The sequence below is a fragment of the Neovison vison genome, chromosome 5 (genome assembly GCF_020171115.1).
Source record: "Neovison vison isolate M4711 chromosome 5, ASM_NN_V1, whole genome shotgun sequence".
Taxonomy (NCBI): domain Eukaryota; kingdom Metazoa; phylum Chordata; class Mammalia; order Carnivora; family Mustelidae; genus Neogale; species Neogale vison.
The window spans coordinates 45337582-45359130 of NC_058095.1; the positions used below are offsets into that span (position 1 = coordinate 45337582).

Sequence of the window (21549 nt, forward strand, 5' to 3'; positions counted from 1 at the left end):
CCCTGGCCTGAGTTTCATTAAAGCTGCAATGACCATGAACTGGGGAAGCATCATTGGAGAAGGTGGAGGGGTCAGCCAGTGGCCCCCTCTCACAAGCAAGGTGGAGGCCCCGAGGTTCCCGCGGGACGCTGTTCGGTTTATTCCAGAGTGGGTGCCCATGGGGGGAGCGGTGAGGGTGGCCAAGGGCCCCAGGTGACAGGGTGCCCAGGGACGGCCGCAGCGTGCACAGGGCCCTACCAGGCCAGAGTCTCCTGCCAGTGGGGCAGCTCAGCCTCCCACCCCCGCCTGAGGTGGCTGAGAAAGTCACTGGTGTAACAGTTTCCGTAACTCGCAGGGCTCCGTGATGGGCATTGAGCAGGCTTGGTCCTCACACACGTAGGCTGTAGCTCGGTCTTCCAGCCGCCGCAGGGTACTGAGGAAGGGCAGCTGGCGGGACAGGAAGCTGGAGGGGTCCCCGTTGGCCAGGATAAGCACCTGTGGGAGCAGCAGTGGAGATGGTCCCCGGGGGACTCTGGGACACGGGCGGGGCTACGTGGCTTTTGGCTCCAGAGAAGGGGATGGTGGAGAGGTGCAGAGGGGTGGGGGCCTGGGCAGGGGAGTTGGAGGCCAGGGCTGGGCTCACAGACTCTAACCTTGTTAGGGATGTAGACAGAGTGGACACAGTGCAATAGAGCCTTGGTGTCCTTGGCCTGGGGGTCTCCGCAGATCACGATCTGAACAGAAGGGTAACTCCAGGGTCAGGTGCAGGGAGCTGGCCCAGACCCCAGGAGTTCCCCCACCCTCCCACCACGCTGCACTGTAGCCCCAGGAAGGAACATAGACCAGCTGCCGGGAGGCTGCCTGGAGGTGCACACACACACCCGGGAACACACAAAGTGACGGGGTCCTACACAGCGGCAGAGATATGAGCACAGGGAGATGCAGCCGGGGGCACAGACCCCAGCGCACACACATGTGCAGAGGTATGCGGGCACACACGTGAATATAAGCAGGAAACCTGAACACGGGGCATGCTTGTGCAGACAGGCAAATGCAAACCGGTAAGCACTCCCCAGCGCACGTTCAGTGGGCCTGCGCACACACACAGTCACATGGCCCCAGGGCCACACGCACCTAGATGTGCACACGCAGCAGTAAGGCAAATAGGGACCTGCACGCAGATAAGCACAGACCTGCACACACGCTGGCAGAGCCAACGACACAGATACATGGAGACCTGCAGAGAAACACTTCGCCAGCCACAGGGACCTATACCTAGCCCCTGCACTCCCTCTCCCTGCACCAAGAGCCCCAGTAACAGGCTGTGCCAGAGCCCTGGCTCCCCAGATGTGTGCGCACTCAGGTACCTCCGCTGCGTAGAGCGGTCCTATGGAAGTCCCCACGGGGACACCTGCACACACACTTCCAGACGGCCACACACTCCCAGACCTGATTTCTGGGGGACAGCTCCAGGAGCCCCACCCTACGTCCCCATCCCCCACTGCAGCTCCAGAGCCCCCTCCTACCCAGGGTCCCAGCACAAGTGCCCTCACCACCCCGCCCACACACACACATACCTGCTTGAGGGTCTGCTGATGGGCCGAGAGGGCGCGGACCATCTCGGGCAATGCCACGGGGACACGGCGCATGCGCTCAGAGAAGGCGGTCAGCAGGCACACACACTTGTCCATCCAGTCTTTGTGCCCCGTAAAGCCATGCAGCCGAAGCAGGTTGTGGGCCGACACGGAGTTGGCACTGGGCTCCGCGCCGTCCTGGTCTGCAAGGGGGGCAGCAGGGTGGGGGCGGTGAGGGAGGTCGCTGGGTCCCGGGACCCTGCCCCTGGGACTGTGGCCATAGTGGTGGGGGATGGGAAGGCCACCAGCAACGCTTGCTGAGCTCCCCCATCTCATTGTGGACTCCTCAATCCAGCTGCTCGGGCCAGAGAGACATCGTCCTCTCTCCTCCCAACCCCCCCACTTCTAATCCACCCAGAGTCCACTTGGTCTGCGGCCAGAAGGGACCTAAATCCCACTGCTTCTCCCCATCTCATACTTCCAGCTTGTCCGTGGCCAGCCCTCGCTGGGACTGAATGCCACTAACGGCCTCCTAACTGGTCACCCAGGTCCCCCTGCTCCCTTCTGAGGGTCCCTTATGCACAGTCAGAATGATATTCCTAGACCTAACTGGACCAGATCACAACCTACTTAAAACCCTTCAGAGATTTCCACTCCTTGCCACGCCTATAAGACCCTGCAGGGATCCAGCTTTGCCCACATGGACAAGGCCACTCTGCTGGCCTTCGCCCCTTCCTCCATGCTCCATCCTCCAGGCTTCTCCCAACCCTTGGCTCAACGATGCCTGTCCCAGGTTTGATTGGACCTCCCCCTAGCTGAGTTGGGCCTCACTGTCATTCTCTCCCCAGTTCCTTTCACTCCTTTGGCTACCATTTACAAAGCACCTGCTATGTACCAAGCCGACATTAGACTTTGGGGCTGCGGAAGGAAAAGGAAAATTCTTGCTCCTGAGGTGCTTACGTTGGAGCTGGAGGAGAGAGACCATGAACAGACCAGACGTGTCTGGTGATGGGGAGTCGTACTAAAGCAGAAGGGGCCCGGGCGCCTACCTCCCGATGGCACTCATGTTGTAACTACGCATCCGTCCCCGCACTCTTGTGTTAGTCCTTACTATCATCTGTTACCGCATTTCCCCTGCTATGCTATATTTCGTGAGGGTGAGCCTTGTGTGCTACGTGAATCCAGGCCCGCCAGTTCCTGCTACCCAGTGTGTTCTACCTAATGGCTAAATCCATCTCTCTATCCGCCCTGTAAGATAGTACCGACGTGAGCTCTGTCTCACATATTAAGAAACTTGAGGGTCTGGAATATAATGAGAACAGCTGCAAGTCAGCTGGTTAGTAAGTGGTGGCAATGTGAACCCACGCCGGCTCTTTACCACTACATTTCACTTATGCCTCCTCCCCCAGGGAAAACCAAGCCCTAATAATGGGGTTCACGCCAGCTCCACCCCCACCACTGACCGTCCTTCAGACGCAGGGGCAGACCGGCCCCCAACTCGGCCTCACTGCAGAAGTAGCCGCCGCCTCGGGAGTCCCAGAAAAGCCTGTCTTGCGTGTCCTGTAGCCGCAAAGCCCACTCAAGCCAGGAGCTCTCCTGCGAGGCCTCGTACAGGTCCAGTAGGCCCCGCACTACGAAGGCGTAGTCCTCTAGGAAACCCCAGCAGGGCGGGTTGCTGGGGGGACAGGCATTAGGGAAAGGACTGGAGTCAGGCCCTGGGAGAGAGCGTCTTTCCCAGAGGAGGCCGTTTGCCAGGACCCTCATAATCTCCCTCCGCAGTGGGTGCCTTTAGCCCATTTCCCGGGTGAGTAACTGGATCCAGGAAAGTTCAGAGCTCACAGCGAGCGGACGGCAGAGCTGGGATTGGAGCCTACCAAGGGGTAGGGAGAGGGGCAGAGATAGGCCTGGGATGCCCAGGGAGACAAGCCTTCCCAGGCTGCCCCACCCCTGACCTGTGCTCCACGGTTCCCCCGGAGCCCGCATAGCATGTCCGCATCAGGCGGCCGCTGGCCACGTCAAACATATGCCTCTTCAGGAACTTGGCGCCATTGATGGCATAGGTGATCAGCCTCTCCAGGCCCAGGACAGCCCCAGTCACAGCGTAGCCAGACACCATCAGTCCTGGAGGGAGGAGACACTGCTGGTCTTGAGAAGCTAGCCGGGCCCTTCCAGGTATGTCTGCCCCTAACCCCACCCCCAAAGACCTAACACCTTTCTGGAGCAATGGGGTGAATGGGTAAGAGCTCTTGCTCCCTGCGCATGACCTGGGGTGGGTCACTTAAGCTGTTCAAGCCTCAGTTGGCTCATCTGTAAATTGGGGATGATAAACCGGTTAAAGGGAGAACTGGTATCTAGCAGGTTCCTGACATTTACAAGGGGCTTCTCGAAGAGTAAATCTGTAAGCGGGAATAGGGTGTCAGGCCCGGCCACCTCACCGTTCCAGGCTGCCAGCATCTTGCTGTCCAGGTGTGGCTTTGGCCGATGTTTCCGGGCCTGGAAGAGCTTCTCCAGCCCCGTGTTGAGCAAGGTCCGGACGGCATCCACGTCCAGGCCAAAGCGGGCAGCGGTCAGTTCCAGCGAATACCGGACAGTCAGCACGTTCTGGCCCTGCAGCTCCCCCTTGGGGTCCTGAGGAAAACAGCCCCTGTGAGAGGGAGCCCCCTCCCCTGCCGGACCTCGGGATCCCTCCCCTCTCCCCAAGCATCCTCACCTGACTCGGGCTGATATTGCCGGCCTCTGTGAGCCCGTAGTGCTTCATGAGCAACTGGCCCGAGGTCAGAGGCTCAGTGGCCCCTAGCACAGGCTCAGGAAGGAGCTGCTGGACCTCTTTGACCGTCCACACATAGAAAGCACCCTCTTTGGGCCGCATGCCCCGTTCTGGGGGTGAGTCTGCGTCCTCTGCGCTGTAGAAACCTCCAGACTGGGGGAGAGGAGAGTTGGCCGGCCCCAGTGTTGAGGGCAGCGGAGGCCCCAAGCCCTCCCACAGTCAGGCCTGCCTGCCTCAGTGGACACTCACCCGATGACTCAGGCTTCGAGCCACGTACTGCAAGATGCCTTTGGCGACATCGGAGTAGAACTCGTCACCGGAGATCTGAGGCGGGAGGAAGGAGACTGTAAACAGAGGTCTCTGGGGTGGCCTGGGTACAGAGAGGGCAGTCAGCATTCTCCCAGGAGGGTGGGGAGGGAGATTGGGCATATGGGAGGGAGTTAGGGCTGAAGTTAAGCAGGGACCACAAGTCCCCAAGAAAACCCTGGAGAGGCAGCCAGAGGTAGGTGGACAGCCTAAATCTCTGCCCTGGGCTGGGTTCAGGGGTCACCTGGAAGGCCTGCGTATAGGCCACCGCGAGCTGTGCCTGGTCATACAGCATCTTCTCAAAGTGGGGGATGTGCCACTGGCGGTCCGTGGAGTAGCGGTGGAAACCCTGTGCCAGGCAAGACGTGGGGTGGAGGCCAACCCCAGCCTCTGCCTCCCACTCCTCTGTCTCCAGCTGCCCTCTTGAGGGAATGCCCAATCCCTCTCACCTGTCCCACATGGTCTCGGATGCCCCCATTAGCCATCATTTTCAGGGTGTGCAAGGCCATTTGTTGGGCCCGAGAGCCATCCTGGGTTAGTCGATGGCTGAGCCAGTATGAGAACAGGAAGTTCAGGATCACTGTGGGTACCAAGAGTGCTTGGGTGAGAACATGGGGGATACCGGGGGGCAGAGGAATGATCTGGGAGATCGGGAGGCCTTTGGCCAGGCTGGGCTTAGGGATTCACTCAACAAGCTGTCTCCCCAGGACACCGTGGGGGTTTGAAGGTCAATGGTCAACATGGAGGACGGAACGTCTTTACCCAGGTCAGTATCACGGGGCTGCCGCTCAGACCAGAAGTTAGGTTTCACTGGAGAGTTCCTGGCAGGCGGTGGGGCGGCGGGGGGGGGGTAGGAGCTCACTGGTCAGTCAGGAAAGCAGGTGGTTAATGACGCAGCCAGGGGTCAGAAGAGATGGGCCAGACGGGCATCAGAGGGCTGGGATGGGGGTGGGGCAGGCATGGGGAGGCACGGACCCGGCGTGGGGAACTTGGGGGCCTCTGCAAAGCCACCGTACTCCTCATCATAGCCCTCATCCAGCTGCTGGAAGCAGCGGCTGTTCATGGTGGCGGCGGAGGGGGGCACCTGCCGGTCACCCATGCTGATCTCTGAGCGGGCCAGCAGGGCTGTGGTGACACGCTGGCTGTTCTCCAGCAGAGTGTTCTTGTTCTGTTTCCACTGTGCAAGGCAGGGGTGGGCCTGGAGGTCAGCATACACACCCGCCCACAGTCCCCACCCCACCCCCAGTTCCCCCGGCGGGCACACCCACCTGCTCCCGTATCCTGAGCAACACTGTGCGGAAGCCAACGCGGGTCAAGCCATCCTCAGGGGGAAAATAGGTGCCCCCCACAAAGGGCTGGAGGTTGGGAGTCAACCACACATTCATGGGCCAGCCCCCGCCACTGCTGGTGGCCTGGCAGAGAGAGGGCGAGCGTGAAGGGAGCAGCCCCCTGTGCACGGAAAGCCCCCGGCCCGGTAAAGGGGAAGAGAGCTTACTTGCACGAAGGTCATATACACCTTGTCCACATCCGGCCGCTCCTCGCGGTCCACTTTGACACTGACAAAGTCCTCACTGAGCAGGCGGCCAATCTCCTCATTCTGGAAGGATTCCTCCTCCATCATGTGGCACCAGTGGCAAGTGGAGTACCCCACTGGAATGGGGCCATGGTGGGCAGGGAGGGGTACCAGTGTCTGGTTGGAGGTTTCCTGAGAGGTCCCAGGCCCAGAGGACCCTTCCCCTACCCACTACTGCTCCTTTCCTGCCATCCCAGGGAAGGTGGCTACCTTACCTGAAAGGAAGATTGGCTTGTTTTCTTTCCTGGCTTTGTCGAAGGCTTCCTGTCCCCAGGGGTACCTAGGCCCGGCAGGGTTGGGCATCACTCACTAGCCCCAGGATAGGGGGGTGCAGGGGGTGCTGAGAGCCCAGCTGCCCACCCCCCCAGGGGACAGGGCATCAGGAGTGGTTCTCACCAGTCCACAGGGTTGTAAGCATGTTGCAGGAGGTACGGTGATTTCTCATTGATCAGGCGGTTGGGAACCTTTTGGAGTGTGGATGGGGAGCAGCTGGTCCGGCTTCCCTTCCCTCCAACAGGCATGGGCACTGTACTGCTGACCGTCACACTTCGGTCCTTGTCCCGGGAGGAGCTACCCCTGACATGGGCAGGTGGGTTAAGTGAGGGATTTCTACCGACACGCCCCACCCCAGGGCCTACCCCAGAGGCCCATACCACCCCACCCTGCCTTCTGTCCCCTCTCCCGGAACCTCCGGCTCCCAGGCCAACCCACCTTTCTGAACCACGGGGGAGACCGTGGCCTTTGTGCTCCCCCTTGTGTTTTTGGGGGGGTGAAGAAAGGTGGCTCATTGGGGGCTCTCTGCCAGGTTAGTCTCCCCCAACCTCTCGGACCTGGCGGTGGGAAGGATGATGACTGTGAGGTCAGGGTGAGTCACAATGGGTAGAATGGTCCTTCAGTCTCCATTCTCCACCCCCCACCCCTCACAACCCCCTCCCCCAACAGGGCCCCTCCCCATGATGGCCACTCTGAGGGTATTTCTCTGGCAGGCCTGGGTTGGTGATCTGGGCAGGAGGCTGCCTGGGGTTGGTGGCTAGACAGGGCAAGAAGTGGATCTGGGACTGGACCGGGTGAGGGGCAACAGGAGGAAAAATCAACACTGGGGGCCTTCTCACTCAACATCCACCCCCTGGGCACTTCTATGAGAGCAGACCCACAGGTGGTCCAGGGAGACAGAAACTGGCTCAGACCTCTGGGGGCTCAGCCTGGGAGCCTGGCGCCACAGGGCAGACCTAAATGACAGGCCCTGCAGTCATAAGGACTGTGACAGATTAGCCCAGGGTGACGCGGCTGAGGATCCTTGGCCCAGCACTGGGGTTCGAGGAAGGCTTCCTGGAGGTGGTGTCATGAGAGAGTCCCCGGAGAACTAGCCCTGCAGCAGGAAGGGATCCGGAGAGGGGAGAAGGAGGGCCTTATTGCCTGGGCCCCGTTGCGGGAACAGACTGGCGTGGGGAGGAGGTAGGAGGGGTGGCTGGGCAAGCACTGAGGACCAGTGCAGTGAGGACCCATCCTGGGGCCCTTGGGCGCAGGACCCGCCGCAGCAGCCCACTCACCCGCTGGTACCTGCGGCTCAAGGCGAGGCCCCACCCGGCGCGGGGCAGCAGAAAGCAGCGGCCCAGTTAGGCCCGTGGGCCCAGCATAGCAGCTAACGGCCGGGGCCGGCCGGGACTCTGCGGACGAGGAGGGAGGCCCGCAGGCTGCTAGGGGCGGGCCACGGCACCCACCAAGCCGCGGGCGGGTCTTCACCGAGACTCCGGCCGCCCCGTGGCTGGTCTCCGCGCGCCGCCCGGTGGCTGAGCGTGGGATGGCAGCCAGGGCAGCCCGGGCTCGGGAGGACGCGGGTCTGTGCACAAAACTGGGCGGACTCCACTAGACCTAAACCAGCTGTTACCTGCGCCGCCCCCCTCCCCCGTCCCGCCCCGGAGGATCACCCTCATGGGAGGAACGTGGAGGGTTGTGAGGATGTCAGAGCCTGAGATGCCAGAGCCTCAGGTCGTTTTGTCCAGCCGTTGCCATTTACAAATGAGAAATGCGTGAGCAGAAGGCATGGCTTATCCAAACCCATCTGGCCAGTGAGCTTGGGCTCTGCGGCTCCATCCCAAGGTCCTGGGCAAATCCCGCCCACTCCAAGAAGGCCTCCCTGAATAATAAGGATGAGCCAACGTCGTGTCCTATCATGTACTTAACACACTTGTCTCATTTGCTACATTCAGCCAATATTTATTGAGTGCCTACTGCCTGCCAGGCACTCTGCTTAGGTACAGTGGTGGGTGGAGAGAGACCAGGCTCCTGCCCCTGTGTTGCTCAGTCTGTTGAAGGCGACAGAAGTGTATCTGACAGCCACACACATGAATGCACAACCACCCACTGTGAGAAGTGCCATGACTAAGTTTAACAAGGAGCCTGGTCGGTGGGAGAGGGAGGCAGGAGAGGCTTCCCTGAGGAAATCACACTTGTGTAGCAGCTGTGGAAGAACAAGAGGCTGGGGTCTGGAGAGGGCTGTGCTGGGGGAGTGCTGGGGAAGCAGGAAGAATGGATGTGCAAAGGCCCTGTGGCATAGCAGTGAGTCAGGGCTGAGGAACTGGGGAAGGCAGGCATGGCTGCAGGGCAGAGAGCAAAGCGAAGAGAGATGGGAGAGATGATGTGAGTTCGGAGGAGGCCCAAGCACCAGGTCCTGGAAGGATTCAAGAACTGTGAGTTAGACATTTTGGTTGTTGATGCGAGAAGAAAGATAGTGAAGGACCCTGATCAGAGGAGTGGCCCTACACATTGGAAAGGTCCCTCTGGCTTCCTAGTGGAGAACTGACTGAAAAGGGGCACGAGTGGAAACAAGATTGATTAGGAGGCCCTGGCAAGACCCAGCAGAGGGGGTGGAGGTCTGCACGTGGAGGCAGAGTTCGTGAGAAGGGTCTTGAGGCCTGTAGAGGAGGAGACATCCACGGGATTGGCAATGAGGGAGAGGGAGGTTCCAAGACTGGTTTGCAGAGCAGGGCTTACCCTGAGGGGTGAGGCCATTTGCTGAGGAGGGGGCACAGAGAGGCTCAGGTGGGGGTTCATGAGGTCAGTTTTGGGGAGGTTTGGCTGGAGGTGCCCTTGAGATGCATGTGTGGAGAGAACGTGGTGAGGAGAGGTTGGTCGGAGGAATTGGGGGATTCAGTGTGCAGACAGGGCAGGCATGGAAGGGCCCATCCAGGGAGCAGCACAAGGAGAGAAGCAGGCACAGGTCTGGGCTCAGGGAACTCAGGGGTGCACCCATGGAACACAGAACCACCAGAGGGTCCAGGGAACACCAGGAGAGGGTGGAGTCCCAAAGGCAACAGGACAGAGTTGCAAGGAGGAAGGGTCCTCATGGTTGGATTCTGGGATAGCCAGCTGGGATGGGACAGAACAAGGTCTACTGGCTTCAGCAATGTGGGCCACTGGGTGGGCCTGACAAGACTGTTCTAGTGAGGTGGAGCTGGCCGTAGAAGCCGACTGGAGTGGGTCAGGAGGAGGGGAAAGGAAGGGGACATAGAGAGGTAGCATGGGCACTTGATATGACGGGAAAGACGGACTTTCAAGATGGATGAGGCTAAGTACAGCAAATATCAAGGGGAATTGACAAGAAGGAAAGCAGAGATCTCTGAGAAGGTTGGGGGGGAGAGGTTAGTAGGAAGGGGGTCTGGTGGGTGCTCCCTGGAAGGAATGAGATTAAGATCAGAGAACAGGAAGCCTGTGAAAGAATTGAGGGTGATGCCAAAGCCAAAAGAGTGAACATGGGTAAGGGTAGCTGAGAGGTCAAGGTCATCCTCCTAAATAATGGAGTCACGCAGGGTTAAGCAAGATCTGGGTGAGATGGTGAGCCAAGACTGAAGCATGGTGAGAATGAGGTAGAGTCCAGCCCTGGGTGGAGGGCAGGCGGGACTGCCCAGTGCCTCCAGCCTCCAGGAAGGAAGGCTCTGACAGGAAGCAAATGGTCCAGAAGTAGCTATAGCTACAGAGAGCAAGGCTACAAATCTCTTCTTGTGGGGGTCAGGTAGCACCCCTTGGGAGTCCTCAGGAAAGTCCACAAGGGAGAGCCAGGGTAGAAGAGGAGAGCCCAGATAGGGGAGGGGTGACAGGTTAAGTCAGCGACCAAGAAGGATAGAGACCTCGCAGGTGTGTGTGGCAGAAGCCAGATGGGGGCACTGCCTGACGAGACCAGGAATGAGGGGTATGATGGGCTCATTGCTCACGGTTAGTCTCTGAAGAAGGTGGGCCCTGGGCCGATGGATACTGGCCTGGGAGGAGCCACACAGCAACCTCATAAGGAAAGAACTCTTGTTCCCGTTTGACAAGTAAGGAAATGGAGGCACAGCGTCATAGAGAGGTTAAGTAATTTACTCAAGGTCAGGAAGCATAACCACTTATTACGAAGTGATTATTATTGTTAAGTGCAAATCTTGGAGCAGAGTTCTGAACTCTGTCGGTCTGACTCCTCTAAGCAGGTGCTCTTGTCCATCCTGTCTGTAACAGTCACAGCCTCCCTCCCAACAAAGCAAAAAACAAAAACAAAAAGTAGCTCCTTTCTCCAGTCCCCCTTCCACTTAAGAAAGTGAGCAGCATTCTAGCTCCCCGCCCTCCACTTCGGTGATTCTGGTCTATGGAAGGCTGTTTTACCTCAGTGACCCGAAAAGGGAGTGGCGTGCTACCCTGAGCACTGAGGACAAATCAGTGTCAGGTGGTTCAGTGGTGGGAAAGCATTGAGGAGAAAGGGAAGGTAGATGACCATGGTGGCCTCTGGACAAGGTACCAGGCCTTGCCCCTTCTTCCCTTGGTTTCTCAGACCTTACATAAATCCCTGGGAGGGGCCATGCTCTCTGGCAGGGCTGGGATTGAATTTCTTGCCCTAATGTTGGAAGGTGGGAGAGGGTAGAGCCAGATTTAAGGTGACTCAGTAAAACAAAGAACACCAGGGCTCCAGTACCGAGGCTGTCTCCCCACTGAGTTCTGAGCTCCTGGAGGTCGCTTTGCAATTCTTGGATCCCTCCCAGGTGAGCTCGGCACTTTGTTCACAACAGGTCAATATTTGCAAATGAAACCTGGGAGCTCAGGGCTGTGGAGCCAGACGGTCTGAATCCCAGCCCCAAGTCCTTGCTAGCTTTGTGACTTTGAGCATGCCGCTTAACCTCTCTGAGCCTGTTTCCTCCTGTATAAAATGAGAGCAAGACCAAGGGCTATGCACTTGGTTTAATGCTCTGCTGCTGCCGTTTTGAAATTCTTAGTTTGGAACGAGGGGCCCCCGCCTCTTCATTTTTGCACCGGGCCCCACAGATGATGTAGCCAGTCTTGAGTGGGAATAGCATTATCTACCTCAGACGCCTGTTGTAAGGATTAAATTAAATAATCTGTCTAAAGTGCTTCGCACAGAACGAGTGCGTAAAGAATGGGAACACCTGCCTATTGTTCCCTGCCATGAGATCATCCCCAGTACTGATCTGTGGTAAATGAATGAAACGAGAGCATGAGTGAGAGCCTGGGGAGCATCTGGAAGCGAAGGTGCCAGGCTGTGGGGGAAAGTGGGAGCATTTTTGCGCCCCACACTGCGGAGCACTCGTTTCTACGGCAGCCGGAGATTCGCGCTGTGGTCCTGACCCAGCCGCCACGCCTCGCAAAAAGTCCACTGGGTGGGATTTGAGGAAACGGGCTCCAGTCTTCACCATGCGGGCGTGCTTTTGGCCCCAGGAAGTCTTCAGTCTCGGTCCCCCGGAGCCGCGGAGGGGCTGCGGAGGCCGGGACGGGCGCCTGCACTGGCCGCGGGGCGGAGTCTCAGCCGTTCCGGGCTTCCTGGGGCGGGTCCTGGGGCGAGAGCCCCGCCCCGCCCCCACGGCGGGTGGGGGGGCTCGCGCGCCTGCGTCGCGGAGGCGGGGGTGGGACGGGGCTGCGCTCAGAGGAAGGGGTTGGTGCCGGCCTGCGGGGGCAGCTGGAGCGGCCCGGCGGAACCCGACGTAGGCAGCAGTGGCTGCGGCAGGCTCGCGGGCGGCGGCGTGAAGGCGCCCGCCTGCGGGAAGACGCTCACGGAGGCGGGGAGGGTCACGCCGGCCGGCACGCTGCTGAGCGGGAGGGGCAGGGAGGCGCTGTAGGTCATGGAGCCCAAGGGCGTCCCAACCGGCCCGCTGGCCGCCAAGCCCAGCGCCGGCGACCCGGTGCGCATCTGGTTCAGGGTCGGCCTCCCCTGCTCGCCCGCTCCGAAGGGGTTGGTGGGGGATGGAGCGCTGAGACCTGCGGAATGAGAGTGGGTGGGGAGCTTGGGGCTCACGAGGGGACACAGCCCTAAATGCGGGTGTGGGTGGGGTGGCAGGGAGGCAAGATCTGGAATCTCAGAAATAGGGAAGAAGAGTAAGATTTTTAGGGCAGGGGCCGGGCTCTGAGAAGAGTGATGGAGAGAGCAGGGGGGACCCCAGTGTTGAGACCCTGGCGGGGACAAGGGGTGTCCTACCTGTCAGGAAGGGGTTTCGGGTCTTTGCAGCCTGGGGCGCCTTGACTAATGAATCAAGGTTGACCAAAGAGGAGGCTGAAGGGCCCAGGAAAGACTCTGGAGTCCGGCATGCTCGGGCCTCCTGGCTGGGCTGGGTTAGCGTCTCCCCCAGTACAGCCAGGTCAAAGGCATCTGGTTCCTTGGTGCCATTTTGCTTGGAACTGGGGATGGGGTCTCCAAACAGGTCCAGCTCTGGAACAGAGATGATAGAACTCATTGGTAGGGAGAGGGAATGGTCACTGTGGGAAGGAGAGGACAGTGGTCACTTGCGAGTGGCTTCCTCATTTCCCAGAGCTGTATCATCCCCTGCCTCCTGCTTACCCACGGGACTGCTGGGCTTCCCAGAGGGCAGGGCCTGGGCACACTCTGGCCCCTCCTTGGTCTCTGTGGATACTGGAGGTTTGGCAAATGGGTCAAAGGGTGAGGTACCACCTAGAGCTGGCCAAGGAGGAAGAGGGAGAGGAGGTGGGTTGACAAAAAGGGCAGGCACTGGTCCGACCCCTTTCAGGCAAGCAGCCCTCTTAACACGGACAGGATGTACTGTCCCTTGGCACTGGAGGGAAGGGACCCAGAAGTCCTCCAGCCCCTCACCCACACCCTCTGGCCCTCTGCTTACCAGGTGCACTGGAGATCTCCACTGAGGTCCCCCAAGGGTCAGCCCCAGTGTTGGGGAGTTTGTGTTGGGGGGAGTTCTGTGCCCAGAGGTCTGTGGAAGGGGGTCTGGCGGGCAACACTGGGGTCCGGCCCCAGGGCTCAGAGGAGGAGAGCATAGGGGGCAAGTCCCAGGGCTGGCTTCTGGACAGGGTGCTTCCTGAGGGAACAGGAGACCAGGGGTCTGCAGAAGGCCCCCAGGAGGAGCCACTGGGCTCTGTGTTCGGCCTGAGACCTAAAATAGGAACAGCACAGACATGACCTTAGGCCCACCTTTATACCCAGTCCAGGGCCCTTCCCAGTTACCCAGACCGAGTTGGGAGGCTAAGGGTCTCATCTCATAAATGAGATGCTGACTCAGGACTGACCCAGCAAGCTGGAGGCCCCTGTTGACCAAGTTATGCCAGAAGCCTGGACTCCCAGGGATGGGCAGTTCAGGCCACCTTCCCAGTCAGGGATGGGCTGGGGCCGGAAAGCCAGGGTGACCAGTGGAAATGAGAGAACATCTCTGAGTTTTCCATGAGGTGGGCTCTTCAGACGTGCTCTCCCACCCCTCACTACAACCCCACGTCCCAGAGGAACCTGAGGCTCAGAGGGGTGAGTGACTTGCCAATGGTCCTCAGCTATGGGGAGGAGGTGCCAGCAAATGGCTGGAAAGGAGGGGCTTTCTGGGGCCAGCCTGGGAACATCTTGCAGCCCTGCATGCCCACCTGGGATGTCCCATGGGTCAGCGGAGCAGTGGGTGGAGGGCGGGGCCGGGGTGGGTGCGAAGATGTCTGCCAAGTCCAGGATGGAGGACTGTGGAGTGGGAGAGGCAGCCGTGGCTCAGAAGTGGGTGAGACCAGAGGAAGGGCGGTCCCTGGCCTGTCTCCCTCGGTCCAGCTCATTCTTTCCTTTATTCATTTCACAAACATCTACTAATGATCCCTCATCTCTGTACAGTGATTTGCAGTTTATGAAATGTTTCCTCATCCATTTAGTGCCTGATTTTCGTAACAACCCTGTGCAGTAGGTCATGCGGGTAGTGGTGTGCCCATTTTACAGATGCGCCAGCTGAGGCCCAGAGAGTGGAGATGCTTTGCATGAAGTCACACAGCTGGGGAGAGGCAGAACTGGGATAAACCCAGGCCTGTCTGACCCCTTCCTCAGTTGTCCTGATCCCCAGCCCGTTGGTGGTAAAGACAGGTTTTATGACCAGTCTGCCTTCCTAGGTCAGAAACTAGCCACCATGAACATGGGCAGAAAGGGGACAGACACACCCTAGGGTTAGCATCCACTGCTTTGGAGGGTGGCTTTGTTCCCAGCAGCTACCCACTCCCCTGTTCTTGGACAGTATGTGTATAAGCCCAAGATACTGTCCTTACCGCGTGCCTGCGCCCCCGCCCCTGCCCCAGGTGCATCCACAGCATCACATAATCCTAGAACGCCAGAGGTGGAGCTGTCCAACAAAAAGGGGAAACTGAGGCTATAACAGTGATGTGCCCCAAGTCAGAGTGGCAGCAAACCCAGAATCCAGGGTCCTCAGATCAAGATTCTTTGTATCCCACTTTGCTGTCTGATCAGTCATCAGCCCGCAAGGTCTGGGACTGGGGACTACTGCACCCCTCCACTCCCGGTTTCATTCAATAAATGCCTAAACAGCGCTTACCATCTATGAAGTGCAGTTCTAAACTCTACAAATACCAACTCAGTTCATGTCGCAGGCTCAGTCAGCCCAGGCACGGCAGCCTCTCCCTACCTGGCTGGTTTTCAGCTTCTCCTCCTCCTTTCTTTCTTCTCTCTCCGGCTCTTTGTCTTGCCAATGGCGGACCGGGGCCCCAGCACCATTGGCCACAGGGGAGTCCTCTCCCCGCCAGGACCTCACCTCCTGCAGAAGGCAAGGGGAGTGAGGACAGCATGAGCAGCCCAGGCTGGACTTGAGGGGACTGGAGCTGGCGTTGAGAAGGGTGCAGTGAGAGAGAGGTTAGGCATAGCAGGACCACTGGGTGAAGCGGGAGAAGCCTGGTTAGTGCCTGTGTAGCACCTGCACCAGCACCAGCACCTGGTTCTACACCAGCCCCTGCACCTGCACCTGCTCCTACACCAGCCCCTGCACCTGCACCTGCACCTGCTCCTACACCAGCCCCTGCACCTGCACCTGCTCCTACACCAGCCCCTGCACCAGCACAGGAGGCTTGGCCCGCTACCTTCTCATGCTCCTGCCGGCTCAGACGCAGAGCCAGCTGCAGCTGTAGATCCTCATCCCTGTGGGATGCTGGGGGGACCGGCTGTGAGGGAGGAAGAGAGGGGTGAACAGGGCCCAGTGCTCCCACTCGGAGGTGGGAGGGCAACATAGCCCGACAGGGAGAAGGGGATGGAGAGAGAAGGCCCACCCAGGGTGGGGGTGAGAGGCCCATTCCCAGGCAGCAAAGGTGGGTGTGGCCTTCTCCCTGCCTGGATCTGCAACCAGTTTCAAAATCCAGATTGATCCTTTTCTTCTGGGTTCTCTGAGTGCCCCCGCAAAAGCCCTGCCGTGGGAGGTCCAGCTGCCTGCCCAGTCTACCTAGATCCACAGAGGTGACGGCAGAGAGGGTGATATTGGGGGGTGTCCCTGTCCCCCCAAAAGGACAGCTGGTGCCAGGGGTTGTGGAGTCAGTTTATCTCTGTGCCCACTCACTGCTTCCCTTCCATGGGGCCACAGCAGGCCCAGGAGACACACAAGTACCCTCAACCCAGTAGGCACTCATGGCCCTTTCTAGGCCCCACCAGAGGGGACAGGGAGGCAGTCCCTGCCAGAACAGTCGCAGGGACAAGGACAGGCCTGTGCTGTCCTTGGGAGTCGGGCCAGGATCTTGGGACCCAGAGTGAAGGAGCCTAGGAGTCAAGGGTGCGGGCCTTTGGGGTACCCTTCCTTGCTCCCCCCTCATCCACCCCCATGCCAACCCCAGCCCAGCTGTGGGGCCTCCCAGGCTACCCCAGAGGCCTCACCTTCTCAGCCTCCTCCCGGCTCATGGCCAAGGCCAGCTGCAGCTGCAGTTCCTCTTCTCCTGACGTCTGGGGCCGGGCCTGCTCCAAGTCCGAGGTATAGCGGGGGGATGAGGAGGAGGCTGCAACGACCACACCGGTGGCTTCTGTGACCACAGAGGTGCCCGTGCCCTCCCCTCCCACTCCCCACCAGGAAGCTAAGGCTCAGAGAGAGAAACTAACGACTGGCTATTGAGGGCTCCAGGGGGCCAGGCGGCATGCCTGGTGCTTTGTGTAAGGTTTGCCAATCTACCCCATCAGAGACTCCCGTCCCTACTTTACAGATGTGCCAATAGCTCAGGGTGGCCTGGCTGGGGTCCTGAGGTACGGCTCAAAGCCAGGTCCCCTCCTCCAGCTCCTGCACTCTTCCAGTAGGGGGGGGGGTCCCATCCTGCCTGGGGTCCAGTGAGGGGGGAGGGTTCAAGGTGCCAGTCAGTCAAGGCCACGCCGTTAAGAGTCCAGAATGGCTCTGCAGCCACCCCTGTTTTCAAGGACAGTGCCCTTGAGCAAGGGGTCACGAGGAATGCCCCTGATGGAGCGCCCAGTGCTATGTGTCTGGGCTCAAGGCCAAGGGCATTCCTGGGCTTGGTCTCGCTTGATTCTCACATCCAACCACTGGAGAAGATAAGATTTTCCCTAATTCAGATGAGATAGCAGAGATACAGAGAGGCAGCCCTCTAGATCACTCAGCTGGAAAAGGCGCAGAATAAGGCACGTACCAGACCACAGAGCCTGGGCTGTGGCCACCACTCCTCCTGGGCAGCTCCCACACCAGCAGTTAGGATCCCGCTGTGCTACGGTAACTTGCAGGTCACCTGCTGTGCCAGGCGCCTGCCTTCCCCGGCTCCATTCCCCATCTCCCTGAACGCTGGTGACAGTCCTTAGAACCTGGGCCACCCCCCCAGCCCCAGCCCTGCGGCTCACTCACAGTTGTAGGAGGACGGGGAACCGCGAGAGCGCCCGAGGCCCAGCTGCCCGCTGCCAATGCCCGTGCCCTCCAGCGCCATGCGCTCCTTGGTCTTGAGGGCGTGGGTCCGCTCCTGCCGGAGGCGCTCCTCGTCCTTGAGCAAGGCCATCACCTGCTTGACCTTCTCACGCACGTTGACGCCCTGGTCCTTGCCGTCCCGGTCGATGTACTGGAAGTCCTTGAGCGTCTGGATGGTGTAGAGGTTCTCGCGGCACTGGTGGGCCACCCGCTCAGAGCCCGTCTTGAGCAGGTAGTCCAGCAGCGTCAGCGCCTTGTACACGTGCCGCCAGTTCTTGCCGCTGTCGTTGAGCCGCCGCCACAGCATGCCCATGACCTCTGCGAAGGCCACTGTGTTGAAGGTCAGGTCGGCGATCTCGGACATGAGCGAGCTGGGCGGGCCCCACGGGTCATTGCTGGTGGCCTCGCGCACCTTGATCTCTGCCTCCGAGTAGTTGTGCACGATGTTCTTGACCTGGCGCCGCAGTGCGGAGGTCGTCATGGCTGGGGACTTGGAGATGGGCGGCCCCCGCCCCAGCCGGAGGTGAGGGGCCGAGGGCCACCGTCTCGAGGTCACGGTCTCCAGAAATGGGCCGCCGTGCTCTCAGCAGGGCGGCTGCATCCTTGGGTTCCACATGGGTCTGAGCAAGAGAGAGACAGAACTCAGGGGTGATGGGCCCTCCCCGACAGCCACTCAGCCATGGACCGAAGGCCTGGCCAGGGGTCCCCACGGCCAGGACCCCCCCTCTGGCAGGCATTTATTTTTATATTTTTTATTTTACATATTATTCAGCAGGCACTTCTAGTTTCGTGTGCTCGTTGCTGGTCACAGTCACACCACAAAGATGAGATTATTACCTCTGTTCACAGACGGGGAAGTGAGGTTCACAGAGCTACCCCAGGCGACACACGTTTCTCCCCCACCCAGCCCTTGCCCTTTGCAAAAGACATGAAAGTCACCCTCAGGAATGCCTGCCTGCTCTGCTCCTGCTGGGCTATGGCTCCCATGTCTGCCAGGAGCTAGCTTAGGACCTATCCTTTCCAGCTCCTTCGTCCCCACTCTCGCCATTTCTCATAGCATAAGTCTGTGCACCTTAATTCATTCAACACCTAGTTCCTGGGGCCTTCTCTGAGCCTGACACTGAGCCAGACCCAGAGCACAAGTCCTGGACCCCACACATCAAGCTTCAGGGGCACAGACAACTCAGTGGAGCATGGGCATGCCCAGGAGTACCCAAGCTAGGAAAATCAAAGGGGACTTCCCAGTGGAGGTGACAGCTGGAGGTCTGAAGGGAAGGGGAAGCGGCAGGGTGAGGAAGGATAGCTCCCAGGGGATACTTGAGCTGGGCGAGAAGCCCAGAGAGGAGTCTGGGGCAGGAAGAGACCTAGTCACTGCCACCCCTGTAGTACATAGGAGAGCACTGAGGTCAGGGAGCGGACATGGACTGCCTACAGCGGTGTATAAGCTGGGCAGAGCTGGGACCAACACCTAGGTCTCTAGAGACAAATGTGATACTTATTGACAGGGTTACTGGTTTTGTAATTAATTCATCTGATTGCTTTATTGTCTCAATTCCATCTCAGCCAGGATGTAAGCTCCCTGAAGGCAAGGCTTGGTCTGAGCGCCCCAAACCTGAGGTCCTGGGTGCATGGCAGACCCCTGATTCCCCAACTGAGCAGGAAACAGGGTCAGCCTGCTACCCTCCCACCCCCCAACTTCAGGACCAGGCCATCTGGGGAAACCAAACTCAGGCTCAAGACAGAAAAAGGCGTTCCCGGGGCCCTACCAGAAACCCAAACCAGAATCCCCCTGCCACAGCTGTTTCTCTCGTATGGGTACACACACACACACACACACACACACACACACACATCTACACACAGGCTGGACCCACAGAATGTCCACACCACCTGTGACCCCCCACCAATATCACCACCCATGGAGACTGCACCTCTCCAGTCTACCCTGGGAGTCAGAGGCTGCCTGTCCTGCCCACCGCACCCCCCAACTGGACTTCCCCTCCACCCAGCCTGGCTAGCCCTGGGCTCAGGTCAAACCAGCCAGCAGGTCTTGGCCGGCTTCTTCAGGGCCCAGGTGCCTGGGAGAGCTTGGGCCTGGAGGAGGGGATCCCATGGGACACCAGGCGGATGGAATGCTGGCTAAAAGCCTGCCTACCTTCTGTCTGCTGTCTGTCCGTCCAGCCTGGCAGGCCTTCTGTGGGGATGCCACGGCCAACGCTTGTTTAAGTCCTGCCCTCCCCCTCACTAGTGACTCAGACCCATCTTTCCCTCTCCAACCGGTGGGCTGGAGGGTGGCAAGAGGCAAGAAGAAATAATTGTGCCCCACAGCCCGCCCTGAGTGCACGCCCCTCCCAGGGCTGGCCACAGAAACCAGCTGAACCAGTCTGACATCCTGACTCTACCAGCAGCCCTACCAGAGCCTGGCTTCCCCGGCCCTCCAGCCCAGCCTGGAGTACTGGGAGGGGCCCTCAGCATGGACCCTGCAGCCCTGCCTGGACTCTCCTTCTAGAAGCGGGGGATGGTGGAGCCTTCTCAGCACACCTTTGCTGGAGCTGCGGGGAGGGAGGGATCAGAAGCCCCGGGAAGGTGCCTGGGCTTCCCTCCCCTAAAGTTAAAAGGAACAAGGTGGGGAAGAAAAGGGGGGCAGGGTGAGGCCCAGGGAGCATGGAAAGGAGGGAGGAGGAAGGGAAGGAACGCGGGAGGGAGCAGCTGGGAGCCCTGCCAGCGGTGTTACAAGCCCAGGGTTTTATCGAACACAATATGCCCAGAAATAAAAGGGAGTGAAACAGAAACCCAGCAGCCAGTGGCGGCAGCGGCAGGCCTGGGCAGGCGGGTATGGAATTACTGCAGTGACCTTGAGCCAGACCCTGTCAGGTGGAGGGAAGGACACTGAGAAGGCAGAGCCTGAGAGGCTCATTCAGACATGGGGTAGGGGGTGGCCTCCCCTCCCCAGAGGCAGGAGGGTAGGGGGCAGAGTGGGGAGGGTTACACTGGGGGGTAGGGACAGGCCACGGGGTATAAGTCTCTGCTCTCTGCTTTATAGAGGGTGCCAAAGAGAACTTTACAGGGGAGAAGGGGTTCTTTTCTAGGACTGGGGAAAGTGTCAGGGTGGGAAGTAGAGGGCATCCCTGGAGCGGGGATTCAGGGAGAAGGAAAGAGCTTAGATATGTTGAGTCACGTGCAAGAGTTTGGCCAAAGTGTGAGTGTGCCCCACCAGCCCGGAGCACCTCCCATCCTCCGCTAAGGCAGCCCCAGCCCCTGCCCTGCATCAGGTCAAAGGGGGGGACCGTGGGGATGGGAGTGAGTAACTCTTGCCAGTGGACGGACAGGTGTTTAAGCTAGAGCTCTCAGCTTAAGTCAGCCCTGAAGTGGCTGTGTCCTGGGACCCTGGAATGGGGTGGGGGCTGCCCGGGGGCTGAGGAGGAGGGGCGGGCAGAGGGGAATGGGAGTACGTTGGGAATGCCACCAAAGATGCTGACCCCAGGGTAGGGAGCCAGCCCTTGAGTCCTGCTTCCTGGGGGCTGCAGGGAGGGAGGGAGGGAGGGGCAGCAGGCAGGAAGCATCCAGGATCCTCTGTGGCCCTGTCCTCCTCACCCCTCTCCCTGGGACCTGGGAGGGAGACTAAGCCTCAAGCCTTCCATGAGAGGCACCGCAGCTGCCTGGGAGGGGCCGTCTTACCTCTGGTGCAGGCTCCCTTGGCCCCAGCCCCGGGACCGTGAGCAGCCTCTGCAGTGACCTTCCGACCCGCTCGGCAGGGAGACAGCACAGCCTCGGGAGCGTCCCCAGAGCCATCCACCATGGACCCGCGTCCTGGAGATGCCCACCTTCTCCCAGGAGGCACAGACCCCTTGGAAGGGTGGCGGCAGGGTCCCCAGAACGGGCTGCGGTTCTGCCTCTTGCCTGCTGGTGTTTTAGCCGGCCGGCAGGCAGCACTCTGAGGAAAGTTGCTCAGCTGGCCGGGCAGGTCTGTCTCAGCAGTAACAGGACACAGGAGGAAGCGCTGGGCTTGTTAACCCTTTCCTGCTGGCTGGGCAGGCAGCACCTTCGGGGGTGGGAGGCCTGCCAGCTGGCTGTCCCTGGGAGGCACAGATCCACAGTCGGGCTGGTGGCCCACTCCCACCCTGCTGCAAGTTAACCCTTCCCCTGCCTCAAAAGGAAATTGGGTGAGGGGCGCGGGGCTCGGGCTCCAACACCGGTCCCACTCCTACCCATCTCCCC

The 21549-nt window shown here is 59.7% G+C and overlaps 2 protein-coding genes across 2 annotated transcripts; both read right to left on the minus strand.

Annotated features, from left to right (window-relative positions):
* Window positions 1-303: 303 nt before the first annotated feature.
* On the minus strand, window positions 304-7834 carry SPATA20 (spermatogenesis associated 20). The gene is made up of 17 exons (XM_044250524.1): window positions 7750-7834; window positions 6911-7029; window positions 6596-6775; window positions 6415-6479; window positions 6122-6276; window positions 5895-6038; window positions 5602-5803; window positions 5076-5206; window positions 4871-4975; window positions 4570-4644; window positions 4264-4473; window positions 3989-4181; window positions 3506-3674; window positions 3017-3228; window positions 1557-1756; window positions 633-713; window positions 304-474 (listed from the first exon to the last, which is right to left on the minus strand). The coding sequence occupies exons 2-17, from the start codon at window positions 6985-6987 to the stop codon at window positions 304-306; spliced, it is 2370 nt and encodes a 789-aa protein (XP_044106459.1). The 5' UTR covers window positions 6988-7029; window positions 7750-7834.
* A 4267-nt stretch (window positions 7835-12101) lies between these two features.
* On the minus strand, window positions 12102-19637 carry EPN3 (epsin 3). Its single transcript, XM_044250525.1, has 10 exons — window positions 19487-19637; window positions 17275-17951; window positions 16311-16429; window positions 15530-15610; window positions 15082-15210; window positions 14054-14141; window positions 13309-13578; window positions 13014-13130; window positions 12654-12884; window positions 12102-12436 (listed from the first exon to the last, which is right to left on the minus strand). Exons 2-10 carry the CDS (start codon window positions 17810-17812, stop codon window positions 12102-12104), a joined length of 1908 nt encoding a protein of 635 aa, XP_044106460.1. The 5' UTR covers window positions 17813-17951; window positions 19487-19637.
* Window positions 19638-21549: the final 1912 nt, after the last annotated feature.